At 39.1% G+C, this 23,488-nt stretch overlaps 2 protein-coding genes across 3 annotated transcripts in view; both read right to left on the bottom strand.

Moving 5' to 3' along the window:
• tpcn2 (two pore segment channel 2) overlaps nt 1-8,531 on the bottom strand; it is a 32,276-nt gene extending 23,745 nt beyond the window's left edge. For both annotated transcript variants that reach the window (XM_040127274.1, XM_040127284.1), the window contains exons 1-3: nt 8,170-8,531; nt 3,411-3,466; nt 2,626-2,702 (exon numbers count right to left, since the gene is read on the bottom strand). In XM_040127274.1, coding sequence (XP_039983208.1) covers nt 2,626-2,702; nt 3,411-3,466; nt 8,170-8,320 — 284 coding nt within the window. In that variant the 5' untranslated portion in view covers nt 8,321-8,531. The remainder of the gene's footprint in view (nt 1-2,625; nt 2,703-3,410; nt 3,467-8,169) is intronic.
• Nucleotides 8,532-14,866: 6,335 nt separating this feature from the next.
• Nucleotides 14,867-23,488, bottom strand: part of nadsyn1 (NAD synthetase 1) — a 28,490-nt gene continuing 19,868 nt past the window's right edge. Inside the window, exons 11-18 of the mRNA XM_040126229.1 lie at nt 22,479-22,798; nt 20,741-20,876; nt 20,421-20,527; nt 18,876-19,007; nt 18,498-18,567; nt 16,642-16,770; nt 16,048-16,224; nt 14,867-15,856 (exon numbers count right to left, since the gene is read on the bottom strand). Coding sequence (XP_039982163.1) covers nt 15,821-15,856; nt 16,048-16,224; nt 16,642-16,770; nt 18,498-18,567; nt 18,876-19,007; nt 20,421-20,527; nt 20,741-20,876; nt 22,479-22,798 — 1,107 coding nt within the window. The 3' untranslated portion in view covers nt 14,867-15,820. The remainder of the gene's footprint in view (nt 15,857-16,047; nt 16,225-16,641; nt 16,771-18,497; nt 18,568-18,875; nt 19,008-20,420; nt 20,528-20,740; nt 20,877-22,478; nt 22,799-23,488) is intronic.

The raw sequence follows: 23,488 nt of genomic DNA, 5'->3' as shown, positions 1-23,488 counted from the left end.
AACAATGAGCCATTCTCTCCCAAGAGAGTTGAGAGGCCAGCTGGAGCAGCAATCCACCATTTGACTCAAGCTTAATTTTTATTGGATAAATAGAGAGGCATATTGACTGTCTCGTCTAACTCTCAGCAAGAAAACAAGCCTATTTCTCAAAATGGTGAATCATCCCTTTTCAAACATAGGCAAATTTCTGTACAGATCCAGTCCTGCCCAGCCTTTTAATGATCCTCGTTTGAATGGCTTTAAAAGTAAAACTAATCCTGGGTCCTTCTGGCTTGGCTAAGTACTCCAGCATGCCCAAAACGAGGGACCTGACACTTTTAAACCTAAATGTAATGCTACAATTATTAATATTGACTACACCTGTGCTTTTCCTGCTAGGGTATGTCAAATAGTCCTTGTGAAAAAGGACTTTTGGTAGTTATGGGGGGGTGGGAGACCAGTGAAGGATCACATTCTTGTCCCTGCACCGGCATCTCCTACTAGTTGTTCAGGGTACCTGTGTGGATGGAAGGTGAGCTCTGTTGATCTGTTTCTCCTGAGTGTTTTACACCCTGACAACACCATGTGTATCAATCAATCAGTTAAGTCAATCACAAAAATAAAAGTAAACCCGGCCATATGTCACTTCCTTTAAGGTGCTACTTGTGGGAGCAAGTGGTGGCTATGGTTGCTTGCCAAGAGCTTCAGTCATTTTTGCATTTACAAGACAAGAGGTTAGAATAAACCCTCTGAGCAGAGCTACTTCTTCAGGCCAGCCTGGACGTTACAGTGACTCGCTATCAGAAAGTGACATGGCGGGCCGGGGCTAGCCAGTTAGCATGCTAACTCCAGTAGAAAAAAAGAAGTGATAGAGATAGAAGCAAAAAAAAGACTCAACATTGGCGTTGCTTTCCACCACTGGCCACAGCTCTTGGCGAGTACAGCAATGAAGTTTGATGCTGAACTCGCAACATTTCTTCTAGAATGGTAAGTAAACAGCTCTTAATGCTAATCTTGGTTATGTAGCAATAGCAAAATCTTACAAATAGCTCCTTTAAGCCAAGCTTCATAGCAGGCAAATAACTGGATCTTTGAGGAAATCAAATTTTAAAATGCCATGTTTCATATGGTGCATATTTAGCCGACACTAATGATCATAATCTGATCCAGTTATTGTTTTCTGTAAAATGACTGAACCAATCAACCAAGAACGGTGTTGGTAACCAGTAAAATTACTGTTTAGAGGTGAATTGGTATGCAGCATTTGAATGCAGAATCCCTCCTTGGAATCGCACTTAAAGTTAACTTGGGACTAAAAACAGTGAGTTATTCATGAATGGTTATGCCCTGTGTTTCAGTAGGAGATAGATTCCTCCTTGGAGACAGTGTGATGTTACTGTTTCATGACACTCTCAGCTGCAAGGTAGAAATTATGATGACATGCTGTAGTTTCATGAAAGTTACAGTTTGTGAAACTGAACAGTGGAAAAACAGAAATACAGAAAATAGTACCACTTTTTAAATTTAATTATATATATGCATATAATATTCTGAACAGCCACAACATTAAAAAAAGTCTTACCTGTTTTAATGTTGTAGCTGATCGGTGTATACCTGGATTATCAATAGGTTAATCCTCATACTGATGGCTTGGATGCATTTAAAAATAAATGCAGATACAATTTAAGACTTGCCAGCTTTCACATGGTTTTATAATACCTATAATAGTGCTGCATTTTGCATATCTTGTGCAATATTGCATATGCAGTCATGTTGTTGCAAAACCCTCTGCGGGGGAGCGATGCACCTCTCCATGGAGGACATTGATACTTTTCTTCCACTGTCTAATTCCACTTTCAGCAACACTCCTTTAATTTACGTGTCCTTACAGGTGGAAAAAATGACTTCTCTATGTATCTCTTCTTTTTTTAAATAAATAAATGAGCCACAGTTTGCAGGAAGCAGCTTGTAGAAATGAATGACTAGAAATCTAAGCAGCTAGTCAAGTTATCTCTAAATGAGGCTTTTCTCAAAGCAAAAATGTTAACTCTTCATAACAGGAAAAGCACACGTATTACTTAAAATATAAATAATGGCTGTGTTATATTATCTTGTCCTAGTAAGCATGACAAGACCCTTACACTGAAGCAGCCAAATGGAAGGTTCTTTTTTTTATTTACACCTGTGATATTCTTACTATGAAGTGTCAAAGTGTCCTCTGTGAAAAAAGGAACTCTACACTTTCTGTCCCTGCAGATACTGTATGTGGAACTAGAAACTTCTTCTTCTCTCTCTCTCTACCTCTCTCTTTCTCTCTCAACCCAGCCGGTCGAGGCAGACGGCTGCCCTCCATGAACCGAGTTCAAGGTTGTTCAAGGTTTCTACCTTTTAAAGGGAGTTTTTCCTTGCCACTGTCACCAAATGCTTTCTCATGTGGGAATGTTGGGTCTCTGTAAATATAACTATAAAGAGTACGGTCTAGACCTGCTCTATATGAAAAGTGCCCTGAGATAACTTCTGTTATGATATGGAGTAATATAAATAAAATGGACTTGAATTGAATTGAATTAATTCAAACATAAACTCAGGTACATTTTTTTTCATACTTGACCTAGCCTGAGCAGATGTTAGAAGGTGTGAACTAACCACTGGCATATCTTGGAGTAGTACCATCGATACAGGTGGAGTGAGCTGGAATCCACCCGGTGGTTGATGGACCGGTACTGTAAGCAAGCAAATAAACTTAATTACTATAGGACTCTTCAAAACAATCCTGTTTTACAGGAGAAACAAAAGAGAAAGGGAAACAGTATTGGATCAATGCATCCCTGTCCCAGAGTCTAGGAGCAACAATAGTCAAAGCAAGAGCACCTTTAGTTTTCAGCCTTGACCTTGTTACAGCCAGAAGTCCCCGCTCCTCTACTCTTTCATGTGCAGAGGTTCCTGCCCATGTGATGCTTTGTATGTCCAAAACAAAATTTTGAAATCAGTTATAGTGAGAGGGACCCAGTAGAGAGAAACTAGAGCTAGTGTAATCGAATCTGGTGTGACGTACTATACCTGTATGTTCAAATTTTGGGAAAACAAAAAAAAAACTCACTGTAGACTGTGGACTGAAAGGCAGACATTAAAGTAGTATAATGATGTTTTGCAGATCTTTAGGCTGAGGAGTGGGTCTGACTTTTGCATTGTTCCTTAGCTGGAAAAATGTGGACTGAAGCATAAATTTTATATAAATCTAAAAAGTGAGGGTTGTGATCAAAGTTCAACAAGACAATAGGAAAATTATGAAGAACATAAAAAGTGACCGCCTCAGTCCAGTCCTAGTCAAAACACTATACTATATTTTGTTAAAGCTTTTGTATGTTAATTTACCTTTTTTTGTATTATGTACCAAAAGAGAAATAAGTAAGGCAATTCATTGTACTTACCTGTATGGCATCCTCAATGAATACAACAGCTTGTTGGACGTAGAGGTCCTCATGACCTGTGGACAGTGAGACAAGAGAGAGTAACAGGACCATCTGAATTATACCTGTGTCTTTAAATATCCCACAGGTGCTCTGAGCACTGTGATCTTCACTGTCCTGAATCCCCACATGTACCGTCACTCAGTGAATGTCTTGACGTGGATCCTGTATAACAGAAGATACAGAACATGTTCTCTGAATAAAACAGACAACAGAAACTGTCTGAGATGTTGTTGTCTGTAGAACTGGTTGGATTTGGAGCTGAAATGAATGTTTGTTTTTTCTTGAGGTAAAACTTGGAATAACAGGAACTGGGTACAGCTGAGGGATGTGGTACGGATGTGGTTCACGAGCCTTAATCTCCATTAGTGGATCCTTCCTCATACTACATATGGGGCCATATTTTAACCACGCAAAAGCAACAACAAGCGCAAAGCTGTAGGTGTTGATCTCACAGACTGTGTGGGTGTCTCCAAACACGCCTGCTATTTTGGTTCATATAAGTGCAGCAGCAGTGCAAAAGGGCTGACTGAGGTGGAATACAGATCAGAGGGTGTGGTGATTAATAAATTCACTCTTAGCCAATCACATCACAAGTCTCATTGGTCTGAAACAGCTGTGCCAATCACAGTGACATGTATTTAGTCTGCGTATTTAGTCTGCTCTTGTTAACAAAATCACAAAAGTGTCAGCAGAGTGACATTGCAGCAGAAACAGACGTGGTTCTAAGACGTCTATTCTCAGCGCAAAGTGTAAGACTTTGTCCAGCAAAATACCAAAAACCTGCTGAACACCATGTGCGGGGCACCAAAATACCACACAGACACAAATTTCAAGGTCAGGAAATAACCACTGTTGGAGCGCTAAGTGCGCTGGTCGTTTCTTAGTATGTATTTATACCAGTAAAATGTGAAGGCAGCTGGAAACTGGATTAAGAAAAACTGACGCGTTATAATTTAAAATTATGTTGAAATTGTACTGCATTGTATAAAATGCTAATCTCAAATTAAAATATAAGTTAAAAATTGAGTTATCACAATTTGAAACGTTGAGTGCAATATTTTGTGAAGCTGCAATGACACATCAATGAATCACTTGGTTAATCCATTTCAATAAAATATTAATCGTGTGAGACATTTTTCATTCAAATATACCTAAAATTGACTATTCCCCCTTGTCATACATGATGATTTGATGCTTTTCATTGCCAAATACACAGATAAGCCAAAGAATTATGACATGATATTAAGACATGACATGATATTATGATATTAAGACAATAATGTAACAACAGTTCATGTCAAGGTCTGAGGTATATTAGATGGTAAGTGAACAGTCGGTTCTTGTAGTCACTGTGTTGGATTCGGGAGAAATGTGCAGGTGTAAAGACCTGAGTGACTTTTACAATGGCCAGATCATTATAGCCAGGCGGTTGGAGCATCTCCAAAACAGTAAGGCTCATGTGTTGCTCTTGGTCAGCAGTGATGAGTAACTACCGACAGTGGGCCGAGGAGGGACCAACCATGGAGCATTGACAGGGCTTTGGAGGATATGCTGGAACAAGTCTGATCCGTGGCGGCTCCACCTCACAATTTAAAGGACTTAAAGGGCCTGCTGCTAACATCTTGGCCCAGGATACCACAGGACACCTTCAGAGGTCTTGTAGAATCCATTCCAGCAGATGGTAGCTGTTCTGGCAGCGCACGAAAGACCAACGGCATGTTAGGCAGCGGAGGTCATAATGTTTTGACTCATCCGTGTATGTTATTAAAAAGGATATCTTTCAGTTTAGGACAGATATTTAGATAGAACTGGCATTTTAAAAACGTCACCTTGGACTCTAACAAAACCGTGATTGGCATTTTTCACTATTTTCTAATATTTAATAAAAGATACATATCAAGCTTATATCAAGCTATAGCCAAGATTTGGACAAAGCTGAAAGTGCCCACAGATAATTTTGACACTGGTTGAATGTAAATTAGATCAGAATACAGTAAGATTAAAAAAAAAGCTACATTGAAAAGATTAGAACAAAATAAATTAGAATCTTTTAGAGACTCAGCCTACTGTCTATGACACAGCACAAGCTTGTTCAACAGCTGTCAGGTGATTATGTTCAGTGACTGTAAGTTTCCATTAAGCAGTTACATGATGACTCAGTTCTGGCCACACACTCACACATTCTCTCACACATATTCAGTGCTGATGGTTTGATGTGACAAAGCAGGATGTGTCATGGTGGTGGTGGGTTCCACTGACAGGGCAACAATTAAAACGGCTGCAACAGTGCTGAAACAATCACCCAACACAAACCACAGTGGACAAACAAGTGAGAGCTGCAATTCTCACACTTGTCAGCAATGAAACACTTTTAAAAAAATCAAACCAAAGAGTCACTGTCAGAAAAATCCTCTACTAACCTCATTGACATTAATTATCCCTAAAACAATTTTAGGCTGACCCGAATGCCTCGAAGCTGCAAAGGTTCTACCATTGCCATTGTAATCGACATCTAAATCATTATTCTAATGCTGTGTTTTTATTTTATTATTATTGTATCTGCTTTCCACCAAACGTGGTATAGGGATGGGGCATGCATCGGGAAAGAACCCATTAAATTATGGTGCGGATAAGGTTAAGGGGGCAGATCCAGGAATTTTTTTTATCATTTTCCTTAACAGTGCGAGATGAGGCATTTGGCAGAGGTATGTGCTGTACTGAGTGCCAGTCTAGTTATTATTGGTTATTCTCAGACAAGGACATTTAATCTTAGTGATAGTTTTGTGCATCAGTCACAATTCAATTCAAGCTCTCATCTAACATTAACAGCACTGAAACTGGCACAGTGACACGTGACAGGCTTACAAGTACGCTAGCAAGATGTTGAATAAGTTAAGTGCCTGGAATAACTTCCAAATTTGCCTAGATGACCCCCAAAAAGTTGAGTCCCAGATATTTCAAAGGAAACTGGCAAATCACTAATCTACAATGAGTGTGGCAAATCAACTGAAAACACTTGTCAGAGGGAGCAGTATCACTGCTTAAAAAAGTCGCACAGTTATGATCTGAAGAAAGAGGAGTGTTCTCAGTTCCTCTCATGCCACTGGACAACCTTTCATCAGTTTTACACAAACATTTGCCCATATGCTATATGTAAAGTGATTGCTGAATATTCATAAATTCATCCATGCAGTTACCATGTACAAACATGACTATAAAAGTAGGGAGTGCTTGTCTAATTATTATTGTCAAGTGTAAAATGCTGGTATGCTGGTAACAATATGTTACTGAAATCAATTACATTTTGTCAATGACCTACAGTTTCATATACAATATGTCCTTTCCACTCCTATCATCTTTCACACAGCACATTTTCACTGGGTTACATCACAGTTGGAGACAGTTTCAGGCTACAGTAAGTTATAAGTTTTACAAACATACAGATGTGGCCAAAAAGTGGCGAAAAAGTGTTGGCACCTTTACACCTCATTAAAACAGTGCTCCATTTACCTGAAAAATGTTGAAATTAAAAACTCTTTTGTCGTGAATACCTTTATGCCTTTGGTTTGTCACAGAATAAAATAAAGAAGCTGTAAAGAGCTGAATTCTTGCTTGCTTGTCATCTTCTAAAATGGCTTAGACAAAATAATTTGTTACTTTTTAGAAGTGGTGATAAATAAGTTGGTTGCAGTCACATTACCAGCAAACTATTGTCTTCAATTAATATCACAGGCGTCTTCAATCTTATGATCAGTCATTCAGCCTATTTACATGGAGAAAAGTCCTCATTGTGCTGTTTGGTAACCATCTGACAGCTATGGTTATAAGTAGCTTTACAGATTCAGATTTTTACAATGTATGATCATCTTACAAAATATGATGCACTGTTATAAATTAACTACCCAACAGTTAATAAAGTAGGTACAATTAGTGCTATCTTGGCAGCTAGACATATAAAATGAGACTTGCACATTAATGCCTCAGTAATAACATTCCAATATAATATAACACTTACAGGCAAGGGTGGATTACCAACCAGACAAAACAGAAAACTGACCCAGAGCCACAGACCCCCAGGGGCCCCAAAAGCCCATGATTCAGTGTTTGTATGTTTTTCAGTAATTTGATTTTGACCCTGCACCACTAAATTACACCATCAACTGAAATCAAAGTCATAAGGGCCTAATTATTACTTCATCTTGGGGCCACATCATCTACAAGTGTCCTAAAATCAAAAACTAGATTTATTACAAAGTTATTGATTAAACTTAGAATATGCTCATATTGTGCATACTCTGAGAAAAATCAGTTTAATGTGTGTAGTTGAAAGGAAGAAGCCAGAAAAAATGCAGAGTGAGTAATGGTATTATTAGGGGCCCTGAGCTCAGGGCTCAGAGGGTTTAACCAGCTGTGCTAATTTTCTTCATAAGAGGTTGATTTATTTATTTATTTATTTATTGACACGTTTGATGATAATACTTCTTTACTTTCCTTTGAGTAAAGTATTAAATGGAGGACTTTTACTTGTAATTCAATATATTTACATTTTAGTATCACTATTAGTAGGATGTGAATATTCTTTCTCCACTGGTTTTGTACCGACTAACAAACAGACGAGTCTCAGTCACCTGTCTTTACTAACTTCTCTCATATCGCTGCGGACGCCATCGACCTGAATGCCCCCCCCCCCTACACACACACACACACTCACACTCACCTGTGTCCCCCTCGACACTACACGACTCCCCTGCGAAAGAGTGCGACATCTGTCTGCTGCCCGGGGCCCCTTCGTGCTCTGGGCCCGACCAGGAGCCATAAACACCGGGGCCTCCTTTCACACTCTCGGTCAGCAGACTGTCCGTTTCCATCCAGGAAATGTACAACTTGTAGTTGCTGTACCGCTCCTCAGCTGTGGAAGTACAAGTAGCAGATCGCAGACGGCATGAACCAGCTGGAGTGGAGCTGCGTGTAGTTGGTCTGTACAGTGGCTGTCGACACAAAGTTAAAATGTCTCCAACAACATGACAGGCCTCAGGCAGAGGGTGGCGGAATGTGTTTTTAGGAAGTCGCTCATCTGCTCTGCTCCTCCCCCCAGTCCTCAAGTATCACTTTACACTCACTTTAAAAACACACTCCACCTACAGCAAACTGTACTTGCGGCGGGTTCCAGTGCAGCCACGTGAGGCGACATGACAGGAGAGAAACTTAACATACTCCTGTGAGGAAAAATGTGAAGAAAAGGAAATTCTGTAAAACATACAGTTGCAATCAGAAATATTCAACCACCCAAAGATTTTAAGGATTTATCAATTAAAGTTTTCTCAAAGAGCAAGATTGTGCTTCGGATGACTTCTTTACGAGTTGAGTGATACATAAAATCAACACAGAAAGTGCAGGATGTAGTATTTGTGTGTAACAGTATATTTTGTTAAGATAGCCATGTCGCAATTATTCAACCCCTATATAATATTGTTGATTGATAAAGTTGTCTGACAGTTTTTATAACCTAAAGTGGAGTTGAAACATAATTAAGCCTTTTGGTACTCTATAATGATCCTTCATTTGCTTCAGCTGTGATGCATATATAAACCCCACCCATGAAGGTATTCAATTGAGTTGCAATCATGGGGAAGACAAAAGTGCTTCCACAAAAGCTGAGAGAGGATTCTATTTCATCACACCTGAAGGGCTTTGGGTATAACAAGATTCCCAAAATATTTCATATTCCAAGAGACACCATTCGGAGCATTATAATGAAGTTTAAAACTTATGGAACAGCTGCAAAACTGACTGGCCGTGGAAGAAAACCCAACATTTCATCAAGGGCCCTTAGCAACTTAGTCAGAACAACTAAGAGAAACCCCCGTGTGACTGCAAGACACCTACAGGACGATCTGATGAAGGCTGGTACAAGTGCTTCAGTGACAACTATAAGACATGCACTGAATAAACAAGGACTTCATGGCCGGACTCCAAGACGCACTCCACTCTTGAACAGAAGGAACATCAAAAGTCAACTAGAATATGCCAGGAGGAATTTGGATTAGACTATTTGGATAAGACTACAGAGTTTTGGGAGACAGTTCTACGGACTGATGAAACCAAACTGGACCTGTTTGGACATATGGACCAGTGTGCGAAAGGCCAGGCTTATGACCAGAAGAATACCATCCCCACGGTCAAGCATGGAGGTGGTTCATTGATGATGTGGGGATGTTTTTCTGCGGCAGGAACTGGCAATAGTGATCATGTACCTGGCATCATGGATTCCCAGAAATACCAAGCCATTTTAAAGAGGAACATGATGCCTTCTGTTGACAAATTAAACCTTGGTGATCATTGGACTTTCCAGTAAGACAATGATCCAAAGCACACCTACAAGTCACCCAAAGCTTGGTTGAGAAAAAGATCCTGGAATGTCCTGGAGTGGCCATCTCAGTCACCAGATTTAAATCCGATTGAAAATCTTTGGTGGGATTTAAAGAAGGCAGTTGCAGCACGGAAGCCATCAAGCATCACTGAGCTAGAGGCTTTTGCATGTGAAGAATGGGCAAAGAATCCGCTCAAGAGGTGTAAGAAGCTTGTCAGCACTTACCGAAAACGTTTGTTAGAAGTTATAAAAGCTAAAGGATGCGCCACAAAGTACTGAAGCTGGGGGCCGAATAATACTGCACATGTGGTAAAAGAGTTACATTTTTCATTTGAATTTCAAAATTAAGTCAACTTTTGTTGTCAAAATAACTCATATGTATCAATAAATGTTGTTTAATGAGGTTTTTTTCATTTATTGTCATTATCTTTCATCCACATCACTATAATGTCTTTTGAGGTCAAGGGGCTGAATATTTCTGATTGCAACTGTACATATCCCCACCAAAAAAAAAAAAAAAAAAAAGGTTCAACCATCTTCTATTATGCTGCACTTAAAGGGCCTGTAAGCAGCGTGAATTCAGGGGGCCCAGAACTGGACTTGTAAGTCAGAATGTGTCAAAAGGAGATCGGGTCAAATTTGTTTTTATTTTTTTTAAATTCTGTCTCAATGATTAAGTTAAACCTTTGACTAGCTCATAATGTTGACTTAGAAAATATCATCATTGAAACTGAGAGAAATTTTGGCTAATATAGTTTTCACTTTGGAAGTGAGGCAACAATTATTGATTACTGGTGATCAATTAATCAATCGAAAGTATAAATAAGAAAATATAAATTGACAGAAAATCACGTGCAGAGCCTGCCACAAGCTCCCAGACATCCCAGGTGCCATCTTCACTTTGCCAATTTTATCTGACAAGCAGCCCAAAACCCAAACATGGCAGCTTTAGAAAACACAGAAAAGGAGCTAAAGCAATACTGTGAGTCTGATGTAAATTTACAGTGAAATCTGAAGTGTCCTGCTGTAAAACGCAAAGTAATCTGGGAGAAAAAAAAGACTGCTGTTAAACTGTAAACAGCTGAGCATCTTGGGAATTTGGGAGAAGGTGTGGAGTCTAAAATTTAAGATAATTAGCCAACATAACAAGGTCCTTTGATTTTCTTGCGAGAGCTGTTTTTACAGCTTGCATTTTCTTTGTTTTCAACCTTGGAGCACATCTGCCAGCCAGTCTGTCGCTACAAAGGCAGAGCAACACAACAACCTGCCCAGCCCTTTATCACAGATGTCCAGAACTGCACTGATGAGGAAGCCTCCACTAAGTAACCAAAGTCACCATTTTCATTCTGCCATTTAGAACAGGGTTATAACAAAGCCATTGAAAAGCTTCGTATTTGCAGGGTTCTAGCTAAAATAAGTGCATGTCAGCATTTTGTCTAAACATTAAAACAACACTGCTGCTTTTGCTGGACGATGATTTAACAATACTAATGTAGTGAGGTCCTGAGTCTAACCTAATGCTTTGTTTTCCACAATTGGCAAAAAGAGCCATACAAGACTTTTTTTTTTTAAGACCTGTCTAGAACCATTCTCCAAAATTCAATGTTTGTTATTTGTGTCGAACTACGCACAGATCTAACTAATGTGAATTTTCTAATAAATTAGGTTAGGGTTGTGAATAAAATGGTGAATAATAAATAACAATAATAACAACAAAAAGTAAAGAGCTGCTCTCTTTGTTTCCGAAATGCCTTTCCAAGACTACAGATTCAACAAATGGAAACACTGGACACTTTAGACTCCTTAAGTAACTGTGCTCTATACAACAAACAAACTCCTAAGGAAAAAGCTAACGGAATATTTAAGTGTACTTGTCATACAGGCAAATTTTAAAATAAATTTGGCCTAGAATAGATCTAATTTCTATTATCTCCCAAAGCAAAAAAAATGAACTAGAAAAGTGAACTGGAACTTCAAATCAGATTCATTTTTACCATACTAGGCAGAAAGCAAATGGAGCCAAACACTAAGGTAGTTGATTATTGTTCTTTTCAGCATTTTCAACCTAAAAAAATGAGTTTCAAAAGATGGTATCCAACTTATTTACAATTGTCAACAATAAAAACGGCAAAAACTCATTATTAATTATTGTTTTATTTAGTTTTGACTGTTATATATACCCTAGTCTTGTAGTACAAATATTGTCTTATTGAAGCAAGACTATTGGTCAAACACATGCTTTTTAATATTGTCGATTTTAAAGTAATTGACTTGCCATACTTTGTCATATGAACATAATCATAAGAGATTGATGCCATTATTTTTGCCATTTCTATTAACTGTTATGTTTATATCTGTAATAAAAAAAACAGCAATGATGATGAGCATCAAAGAGCTGTGTGAAGGAGCTTCATCTGTGCTTGGGCTTGCTGTGTTCTTCTCCTCCTATGCCATTACAATCTTCAGCATCAACATGACGCAGCTTGAACACTGGAGTTCATTCACAGGAAGGAGCAGTACCTATACCGTACCACACAGTTTGACTTGACTGAAAGTTCTTCATACATCGCCATTGTCCAGTAACCTAGTGATACATACCTACTTGGTGAAATGTGACAACCATATGGTTCATTGATCTGCACCAATACTTTGTACTGAACAGGCTCTTGCTTGACATGTCACATTCATAGATGTCACCTGAAAGAATATATATTTGTTTCATTCTACATTGTTTTTCAGAACCTATTCCTGAGGGGTGCACAAAAGCAAGCCATGAGAAGGTGGAGAGCAAGAAAAGCAGGAAGACGGTCGAAAAGAAAGCAACATCAGTGAATCTGCATGTCTGAACACTCATCAAGAAGCTCAGTGACTTCAAGTGAGACTTCGTCTGATCTCTCTCTCTCGCTCTCTCTCTCTCTCGCACGCACGCACACTGACACAATCTCAGCAAGCCACTCATTCAAAAATCTATTCACTTATTTACTCACTCACTCACTCACTCACTCACTCAGCCAGTGATTCAAACTAGTGTCTGTTCTTATTGAAACTGTTCAAGTTTTATGTTGTTCAGAAAAAGATGAATAATTGTCTCGTGTTGACTTTATTATAATACAATCATACAAATTAGAATACTGCTGTTCTGCAGCAGGTTAATTAAAAACAGTTAGTTTGATGTTCCTTTCTCACAAAAAAATAAATTAAAAATTGTCAATCTTACGAAAGAATAAAACGGAGAACAGGCAGGGAGTTAAGGCTTATTCGGGTCTAGTTTTGCTTGTTTTGCACTGGTGGCATGTTTTTATTTCAATAATTATTTGACAAGGAACTGCATAATAAATATTGTCCCTTTTCATTTTATTATATTTGTATTAGTAGTATAATAACTGTTTAATTATCAATAAATACAAAATACATATTGTAGATTCAAATACAGTTTACATAGTGTATATATAGTTATTTACTGACAAAACTGACCAGTATTGTTATAAATGTACAAGAATACGGTAATATATATTTCTAGTAATACTTTCATTCTAAAATGTAGTAAGAAACTGTAAAAATTACCATATTTTGCAGGCAAAACTGCTGCCAGTTAATTACTGCAATTTTACAGTGAAAAGTCTTACAGTGAAGGACATGTTTGGTATTTTAGCTCAATTAATAACAAACAATGAATCAGTTGTTAAATTTTCTTAGTAGTAGGCTGAAAGAATAATCAAATAAGTGTTTCATCTCTATTAAAAGGTACTAATTTAGACTTTGCTGTATTTTCACTCTCTCAGTACTTCATAGTTCTGACATAAAAAAAAAAAAATCAAAATTTTAATACAAACATTTGACTAAAAACCAAAAAATAACTTTGACTTACTGTCTGGTTCCTTTGACGTAACTCATCATTTGGAGTTTTTAGGAGTGTTTATTTTTGACATCCCTAACTTTTTTTTTTTCCCCTTTACCTGGCAGAAATGGACATCCACAGTCAGGAGCCAAATATTCCTGCCTAAACTAACTTTTGGACACGATGGAAAGTATTTAATTTGCATGCAAGCATGTGATAATAGAAGCATCATCCAGTTCACATCAATGTGTGCATAAGTAACCACCGTAGTTTATGCCAGTGCATTTACATCACGGAGCTGTAGAGGTCCCACAAAGCCCCTGACAGACTGGAATACTGTGGGTCAAAAAAGACAGCTACAGTGTATGTAGATAGTGGAAGACAATTGCTTCATTTATTAAGAAAGTTTAACCATTTTAATCACGACACAAAGTTCACGTCACTCTGTCGGCTAACAACTACTTCAACCATCACATATTGTTTTGGCTGGATGCCACAGCAAGGTCAGCCCTATAGAGGTGAATGTCTTCGACTGATCGAGTGATGAAGTGACAGCATTGGTCGGCCAGCTGAGTGTTGGGAGTTTCCCCATTGGTTGTTGCTCTTTCAAAATGAATTGGCGCAAACATATTCTATTACATCATCACGGGGGCATTTACAGGCAGTGTTGCCAACTTGGTGCCTTTGTCGCTAGATTTACCAACTTCTCAGATCCTCTAGTGATTTTTCTTCACAAAAGCACTTAATGACAAATCTAGTGACTTTCTGGACAAACTTTAGCTACTTTCTGTAAAAGAGAGTCACCAGTATTGCCCCGCGAGAGCGAGGTTGGTCTTTTCCCTCCAAAGGCACACCTCTCTATGCATCTCATTCAATTGATCTTAAGGCAGCTGACACAGACATGAATGAGCTTCTAACTTTCTCCCTGAGTGATAATTTCACAAGTAAATATAGCTGAAATCACAGCACAGCTGTTGTCTTTAACTTATATGTATGTTGATTTTGTCAAACGGTGCCGCGGATATAAAATCATGATTTTAGCAGCAGAGCAGAGCAGTAGCTTGGAAATGGCTTGGAAGTGACTGCTGGTTAACATGTCGTCTTAATGGGTTGGGCTTTAGTCACTATTTCATACTTGTTCCGTTGTATGACAATAGAAACAAAAAAACATGTAAGCAAGAACAGCTTTATTGGGAATTCTGCTGTATAACATTGTTGTATATGTGAGCACAGACAGTAGGAGAGAAGCAAACCAATAAAGGGCAGTCCAGCCATGTGCTTGGTGTTGACCTAGTCTTGTTTTTCTACACTGGTATTTGGTGCTGTTTCTCACAAGACCCTTCTCCCTTATATATATTTGAACCAGAATACTTTTTCATAAAAACACCACGTTTGAATCAGTTTAATGTTTTTAAAGTCACTTTCTTTCCAGCAATGCTACATCTCCCAACCTGGGACTGAGTGAGAAGTCCAGACACTGAACCATCTTAGAATTTGTACTTCTTTTCTGAAGTGAGTAGTCATCAAGCCCGTGTGTGAGATATTTATCACTTTAACCCAAAAAACATACCCTGCTGGACATTCCCATATACAATATTCAAGGTTCAGCTTGGTGTTCCATGTGGGCAGCAAGTGCATCATAAAAATATTAGTCTTTGAGGCCATAACACAGTCCATATTAAATACCCGTCCACTTCCCTTGCTTAATAGAGATTTTCATCTGACAGTGATACAGATTTTGGGACATTTTGGGGGATCTAAGCTTCATAAATAAAAGAAAACTACTCCTCTAGGAGCTGGTTCCAGCAACTTTTAATGAGATATTTTCCTTTACCCCCATGGATCCTTCAACAATATGTTCACATTTTTAAAGAGTATGGTCTATACCTGCTCTATATGAAAAATGCCCTGAGATATATATAGACGTAAAATGGTTGTTTTGTGGGACTGATCACATGTAGTCAACATGTAGTCAACTGTCACAAGTATGACAAGGGCACCTAGTTTGTTTGCTTTAGTTTTTTTAAAATCAAGGCTTAGCCCTGTACTTCGAAGCAAAGTACGAAGTATTTGGCTTTACTGAGAGATGTAGAAAATCACCAAATAATAACAGATCTTTCTGATCTTTCCCAGTTCCGATGGGTTTTCACTGGACTTCACTTATTGCTTTGGGGTGTTTGCTGCCATCTGGGACACCTGTGGCAAAGAAAATGAAAAATGTTTGTTTAGCCTACATCACGTCGTTTGACCAACCTTATTCACATTTTATCCCTATGGCTCTACATCACTGTCCCCTTTCTCCCTTCAGATTTTACTTAGTTTTTCTGTCTAGGCCACCATTCTAACATGAGAATGAAGTTAAACAAAGTTCCTGCATTGATTTCTACCTGGTCGTCGATGCACCTGAACTGCAAGGTCCAGCGTGTGTTATAGAGGAAAGGTCGGAGGTCAAAGCGGTTGTCATCTGGACTGTAGCTCTCAGCATGGTAGGACGGCGTCACCGTGGTCATTTTGTGGCGGTTCACTGAGTACATCCTGAAGAAGTGCTTCACTTTCTGGGCCACCTGAAGAAAGACAGCAACACAGTGTTATTACTCACCATTTTTAGATTTTATTTTTTATCACAATTTTTAGATAAAAATCTTGGTAGCCACTCTTAAACGCACTATTAAAAAAAAAAACCAAATACTCTGTACTTTCATGCCATGCACAGTACTTCTACTTCCAGGATAAGTATATATTCTTTAATCATGAACTTGTGTTGTAACCAGGGAAAATAAATCAACATTTAAGCCAATACTGCTATTACAGATTTATTGAAAATCCAGCTGCTCTTCTTTTTAGTGTGGCAGAATTCTTTTGTAAAAATAGACACCACTCAATTTCAGAATTTATATACCAAATTCCCCTAATTGAGAATTAGACCCTACAAAGCAGAAGACAAGTAGAAAAATGTCCCACATTGTGAGGAGCTGACTGACCTCCGTGGTTGAGAGGGCATCCTTCCACATGTGAATGAGTTTACAGAACATACTGAAGGGGCCACACTTGGAGATCTTCCTCAGTCGCCCAATCACTGATAACTCCGAGTAGGTCATTCCCATGTCTGCCTGCAGGAGTAGTGGTGGTTAGAGAAAGATTGAAGAAAACAGGGAAAGGATGATAGAAAATAAAGCAAATGCTGTGCAATGATCCCATGTAAAGAGTAACTGGGCTGCAGACCACACACAGACCAGTTGAGTCTTTCAGGTTAAAAAAAAAAAAAAGTCATTTGTGTGAACCATTGCTAACCTCTAACTTAGTCCCGTTTGGATGGGATGTATTTTTCAAGGGGAAGGGGGTTGGATTTAATAAAATGTGCTAGTCAGTGATTTTAAAGCTGTCCTGATTTTTCACTGACTCAAGTAGTACTAACAGCCACAACGCCCACCCCCCCCATTACTGTTGCTACACCTGCCGGGCTTTCTATTACACCATATATTCTAGTTTAGGATTCAAGATTCAGTACTTTATTGATGTAAAACTTAGTTGTTAGGAAATTAGCCTAGTGTGCTCATAACAGAACAACACTCAATCCCAGCATAACATAATAAATAAAAACACATAACCCCCACCCCATAAAACATTACATATATTTGTGGATGTAATATCTAGTGCAAAATAAGAATAAAAAGTCAGGTGCTTGAAGATACAGTTTATAAGCAGCTTACTACGATCATTTAAAAAAAAAAAAAAAAAAAAAAAAAAAAAAAAAAAAAAATCGGTCCTTAATTTCAGACAGACTTGTTAGCTAATTCATGTTAGTTCCAGGAGTTGTTTGAAAATTCTGTCGCTCTTGCTCACTCATTTCAAAACAAGAAGCCTGTGAGACTAAAAACAAGGAATCAAGCAACCTGTCAAGGCAAAAGGTCAACATCCTTTCCAGATGTGGATCCATTTAGAAGACATGGAAATAAAGAAGCAGCATTGTTCTTGTATTGCAGAGTAGCTGATTTGCCCCAGTACTGTAGCACAATATTATAAGAAAAAATGTGATATCAGACTGGTATTTCATTCTGAATGCTTTCTCTATCAAAATACACCGACAAGCAGAAAGAGGTAAGTGCTTCATTGTATTTATTTCAAACCCAAGTTTTGAAGCTGGAAAACGTGACGCTGTGCTAACAAGTTCATATCAAATAAAGAGCGGGCCAGAGCCGCTAACATTAGCCTAGACCCTGATACAGTGGCATCAAGGTTCAGCTTCAACACGGTGTAACAGTCCCGACTGGGGGTTTTTCTGATGTAAACCATTAAATAATGTTGATAGCTAATGATATAATGCTGGGCCACTACTGTAAGTAATAAGCTAGTTAGCCAGCAATGCGTATGTTTTGCGTAAGGCAAACCAAAAAAAACAGCCATACCCCTCAAAAGTCTCAGTCTTGGGAGTGCTCTTACCAGGGTTCTGAAAACCTGACAGATGCCAGCACTCCAGTAATCCAGCAGCTCCTGTACTGTACCAAGGGCTAAAAATTCTATCTGGAGCAATGTGTGTAATCAGAGAGGAGACGGGCAAATATTTTATCATCCTCCTCGACCTATCCTAATATTACTCCCATCCAGATGGCGCTTAAGTGTCAGTGTTGGAATTCAAACGATATTCCCATCTACAAAGTGAATCAGCAACTAGTAAAAATGTGTGCAAAGTTTTTTCCTTCCAACGGGACTGATGTGCAGTAAGTTACTTTCATGTAAAAAAAATCCTATTCATCCTAATAATCATAAGAGTAATAGTAGCTCAGCAGGCTAGCTCTAAGATTGCTGTTTGGACCTTTTTATTGCAGTTCTGTATTACCTCATCTGTCTGTGACACCTGCCCGTCTGTGAGTGGCTCCAGTTCAGCTGTGGGTTGAGCGGCCAGGATTCTGCAGATGAAACCAAAACCACTGACAAACTGAAAAGCATACAAGATGTTCCATTCATGGGTAGTAGTATATGACAACGTTTTAATGAAACAGTGACTGCTGTGTGAAACCTAAACACATGGTGCTGGTGACTTTGCCATATTTCCCATAAATCCTGGAGCGACTTTCTCGTCGACTTCTGAAGGTTTACTTTTTGTGTTTATTGAAAAGGGTAATATACTGGGACTGAGTTCTGCTTCAGCCATTTAATCCTCCCACGTTTGGTGTCTGAGTTCTAAGTACAAATACGTTGGCCTACAGTGTCTTACCCTCTCAGAGCAGTGAGCTGGAACTGCTCAACACAGTAAAGCAGGAAGCTCTTTAGGTCTGTCTTACTGATGCCTCCTATTGGGTTGATGTCAGCACTGGAGCAGTCATACTTGGTGAAATACCCTGTCAGACTGAGCAGAAAAAATAGTTTAATGGGAGAGAAGCTCGACTGTAACTATTCTCACAAAAATGTGGTCTGTCTGAAAAAGAAGAAAATTTATCTTTAAGGAGTTTTCACTGCTTTAACAATGTTTTGTGACTGCCATTTTGCCATTGGACATCTGAATAACCTCCTTATACCAAACATTAAAGGACCGTACCAGAAGTTTTGCATCATCAGCCCAGTAAATCCTGTGCTTACAACTTACATTACTAACAGCCATTTCCCATTTCATGCAATTGGTGCCATAATTTTTATATATGTTTCCTTCCATGTGCCCATTGATTTCAGTTAATTTTAGTACACTATCAAAATCAACTCATAGAGCCTCTCTCTCTCCCCCTCAGTTTTTCCATGCCACTGTCGCCAAGTTCTTGCTCATGGGGGAATGTTGGGTCTCTGCAAATATAACTATACAGAGTACGGACTAGAACTGTTCTATATGAAAAGTGCCCCGAGATAACTTCTGTTATGATATGGCGCTATATAAATAAAATAGAACTGATTTGAATGAGAATGACCTTATTCACGTTACAAAGCAATCTATCAGGGATGTTCACTTGCATGTATTTGATTGGCCAAAGCAGCACCTTGCCGGATAACACTGCATTGTATTTTGGCAGAAGTTGAACCCAGATTCAATATTTCTGTTGGCGAGCCAACATTTTTTTCCTGTGGCAACCCACATAAGGAATTGAAAAAAATATTCAGTGCTGTTGTATATCTGAACGCGTGACCTTAAGACTGTGCTACGGCAACAATTGTGTTTATTGCATGTCACACTATGCAGGATGAGTCTCAATCGGTGTCAGACTATATGATATCAATTTAAGGCATGTCAGAATGTGCAATGTATGAGTGCTGAATCATAGTGCTATGATAAAAACAGAAAACATTACATGAAAGCAGACGCACTCTCTTGTTTGTGACATGCAGAAAATAACTAACAAGTTTTGGCCATAGTGCTGACACTTCTATGCAACTAAAGTACCATAAAAACGTCTTTTTTTTTTTCGTCTTTTTTTTTTTTAGAAATGGTGTTACAAAATGTTGCACTGCTCAGTGTATTCTGCATCATTCCATGTTGTTCTGATTGGTTGGTTTGTAGATGTGGAGTGTAGCAGCAGTCACACTGGAGGATTTTGGTCCTAAATTTCTGATTCTACTAGAATTTTGATGCAGGCTGTCCTAATCAACCATCAGTGGACATGTCTCACAGAGTGATCTAGTACCAGCACTCTGGATTGGCAACCAGGGATTTCACCACGTTCCTCTCATGACTTTAAACTTTCATCTCAGACAGCTCAACATTGCACAATGTAAAGGAAAATAAATATGAAATATCACAGACATATCTGTGGTCAGGTAAGAGCTCCAGTAATACCTCTCATCTACGTTGGCTGAGCCCAGCACCAGTAATCCACCTGGTTTACCCCAGGCCCACAGAGTCAGCTGGGCAAACAGGTAGGCCAGGACCATCCTGACCCGAGCCTGGGAACACACACATACACGCACACACGCATGCACACACGCATGCACACACGCATGCACACACACAGAGGAAGTGAGTACAAAACTAAAATTACAAACTGGTCACAGTGGTGTTACTGAAGCATCAGTGTGAGGACTGTGGTCACACTGTCAGAAGATGTTTGTGAACTAAAAACATTGTGATGACAAAAAAAAGAGTATGAGTGACCTGACCTGTACATTCTGCAGAGCCAGGTTTTCTCTATGGCTTCCTCCATTAGCACGAAACTGAGGCCACCTTCCAGTAACCGCTGAGAAGATGCCCAGAATGCCTTTCACTGCCATGTCTATATTAATATTTATGTGTGTGCTGCGAAGCAAGACATACATTAAAAAGGATGACAACATTTTTTTATCGAAAGCAGCTAAAAGGAGAATAACCAGGCAAACAGAAATTTATAACTCCCTTCTCTGTTTCAAGGCCTCCTGTTGGCTTGACAGATGAGATGAAGCTGCACTGTAGAGCATACTATTCTGGACATTACAGCCCAACTGTTACTGGATAATATATCAGCCAAGATCATTAATATTGTACCAAAGAACTACAGAACCATTACCCTATTCTGCTGTAAAATAGTTTTACGTGCTACTGAAGTGTATGGTCATATATGTAGAACTGAAACCATGTGTTAAAATAGAGGCATGGCTCAGAGGCCCTAGGTCAAAGGTCCTCAGAAGGGGCCTTGCCGTTTGAAAAGGAAGGTAATGCTTTGTGACTGAAACCATATTTGAGTGACAGTTTTTAGAAAAACAACTGCCCTATTTAAGAGTCGGTGACCAAGGCTGATTTTCAGAGTGGTTCATCGGCTGCACACCCTCTCACAAGCAGATCTGCAGATGCTTGACTTGACGCTGTACTTCTTTGTAATAAACCTTTATATGCCATCAAGACAGTGTCAGCGGAGTCTCCTTCATCCTTCATGAATTCCATCATTCTTATACTATACTACTATATTCTGTAGTATTCTGTTCCTTCACATTTATTATACATACATACATTTACAGATATCAACATAATTATAATGCTAGAATGCGATAAGAAGAAAATTATATAAAACACATATATAGAAACGGGTGACAAAGGAAAACCTGAAAAATGAGTGGAGAAACAGGATGAAAATGCCCCCATCCATAGGGCAGGAGGGGTCACTGAGTGGTTTGATGAGTATGAAAATGATGTGAATCATATGTTATGGCCTTCACAGTCACCAGATCTTGACCCAGTTAAACACATATGGTAGAATATGGACCGATGTGTTAGACAGCGCTCTAAACCACCATCATCAAAACACCAAATGAGGGAATATCTTTTGGAAGAATGGTGTTCCATCCCTTCAGTAGCGATCCAGAGACTTGGAGAATCTATGCCAAGGAGCAATGAAGCTGTTCTGGAGCCTCATGTTGGCCGACCACCTCACTAAGAAACTTTATGTTGGTTTTTCCTTTAATTTGTCACCCGTTTCTATATATGTGCTTTATATAATTTTTTATTATCACAGTAGCATTATAATCGTGTTGTTATTCAGTGTTTCCCACTAAGACTTTATTGGGCCGGCTGCCCAATAAAGATCAATGGCCAAAAGTATATTTGGTGACTGATTTTAGCATTTTTTATTCCTTTTTTTTATCCACCTGAGGAAATGATGCCATCCACGATCGATTAACTAATGGACTATCTTCCCTCACTCTACCTCTCCCCTACCTGTTTGTTCTGCTATCACGAAACCGTCTACTGACAATTGCACATGCTCTGCAGAGAAACATAGAGAGAGATGTTCTCTTGTATATCGTTAGAAGATGCAGACATGGTGGAGGTTTTACAAGCACATGCCAGGTAAAGCAAAATTTACAAAGCACATAGAAACATACAATCTTCCTAAAAAAAAAGCCCTTTGAGTTGAATCCTGCCTACCTGCCAATCTGACTGGCCAGGTCTTTGGCCCTGTTGCATGTGTCCTCTGAGGAGTTCTTGCTGGCCATGTAGCAGGTGGTGAAGATGCGACCGCACAGCTCCCTTGCATTTTGGGGATAGTAGGAATCATCCCCAACTACCCTGCGAATATCCTCCAGTACCTGGATATCTGACAAACGTAGAGAGAGAAATACAAAGGGAAGATAGGAGGGAGGGGATGAGAAAAGTACAGTAGACTTGGAACTCTTGGTTACATTCTCAGGCAGGTTGTTGGAGCTGATGTAACTCAACCCATCCCACTGTTCACCCGGCTTCTTTACCTACCTGGCTCCTACTGACAACGTAACAAAAACAGCTGACAAAATAAAGTTTCATTTATAAAAAAAATGACTCAATGATTTCCTAAGACAGCTGGTCACTGTAGTTTGACATGTAGTTTAACAAACAAACAGGAGGAAATAGTTGGGTTGAGGTCAGGTGACTGATTTGGCCGATGAAAAATATTCAATTTCTTTGCCTTGAGAAACTCTTGGGTTGCTTTCACAATATGTTTTGGGTCATTATCCATTTGTATTGTGAAGCATCATTCCACCATTTTGCAGCATTTATAGCCCTATACACTTCAGAATTCATCCTGCTACTTTTATCAGCAGTCACTTCATCAATAAACACCAGTTCCACTGGCAGCCATACATGCCCATGCCATAACACTGCCTCCACCATTTTTGACTGCCGAACTGGGCAGGCTTTCTTCGATGTTTTCTGGCTAAATCTAATCTGGCCGGTCTGTTCTTGAGTGTTATAAGTGGTTTTCACCTTGTGGTAAACCCTCTGTATTTACATTCATGAAGTGTCTCTTGATTGTAGACTTTGACAATGACACGCCTACCTCCTCGAGAGTGTTCTTGCTAGATGTTGTGAAGAAGGTTTTCGTCACCACGGAAATAACCAGGGAGGGAGGGGACAGGGAGGGAGGGAACAGGCCACACCTGGCCATGAAACTGTTTGTC

Source organism: Xiphias gladius, chromosome 1 (assembly GCF_016859285.1).
Source record: "Xiphias gladius isolate SHS-SW01 ecotype Sanya breed wild chromosome 1, ASM1685928v1, whole genome shotgun sequence".
Taxonomy (NCBI): domain Eukaryota; kingdom Metazoa; phylum Chordata; class Actinopteri; order Istiophoriformes; family Xiphiidae; genus Xiphias; species Xiphias gladius.
This window is presented reverse-complemented; position numbering and strand designations above follow the sequence as displayed.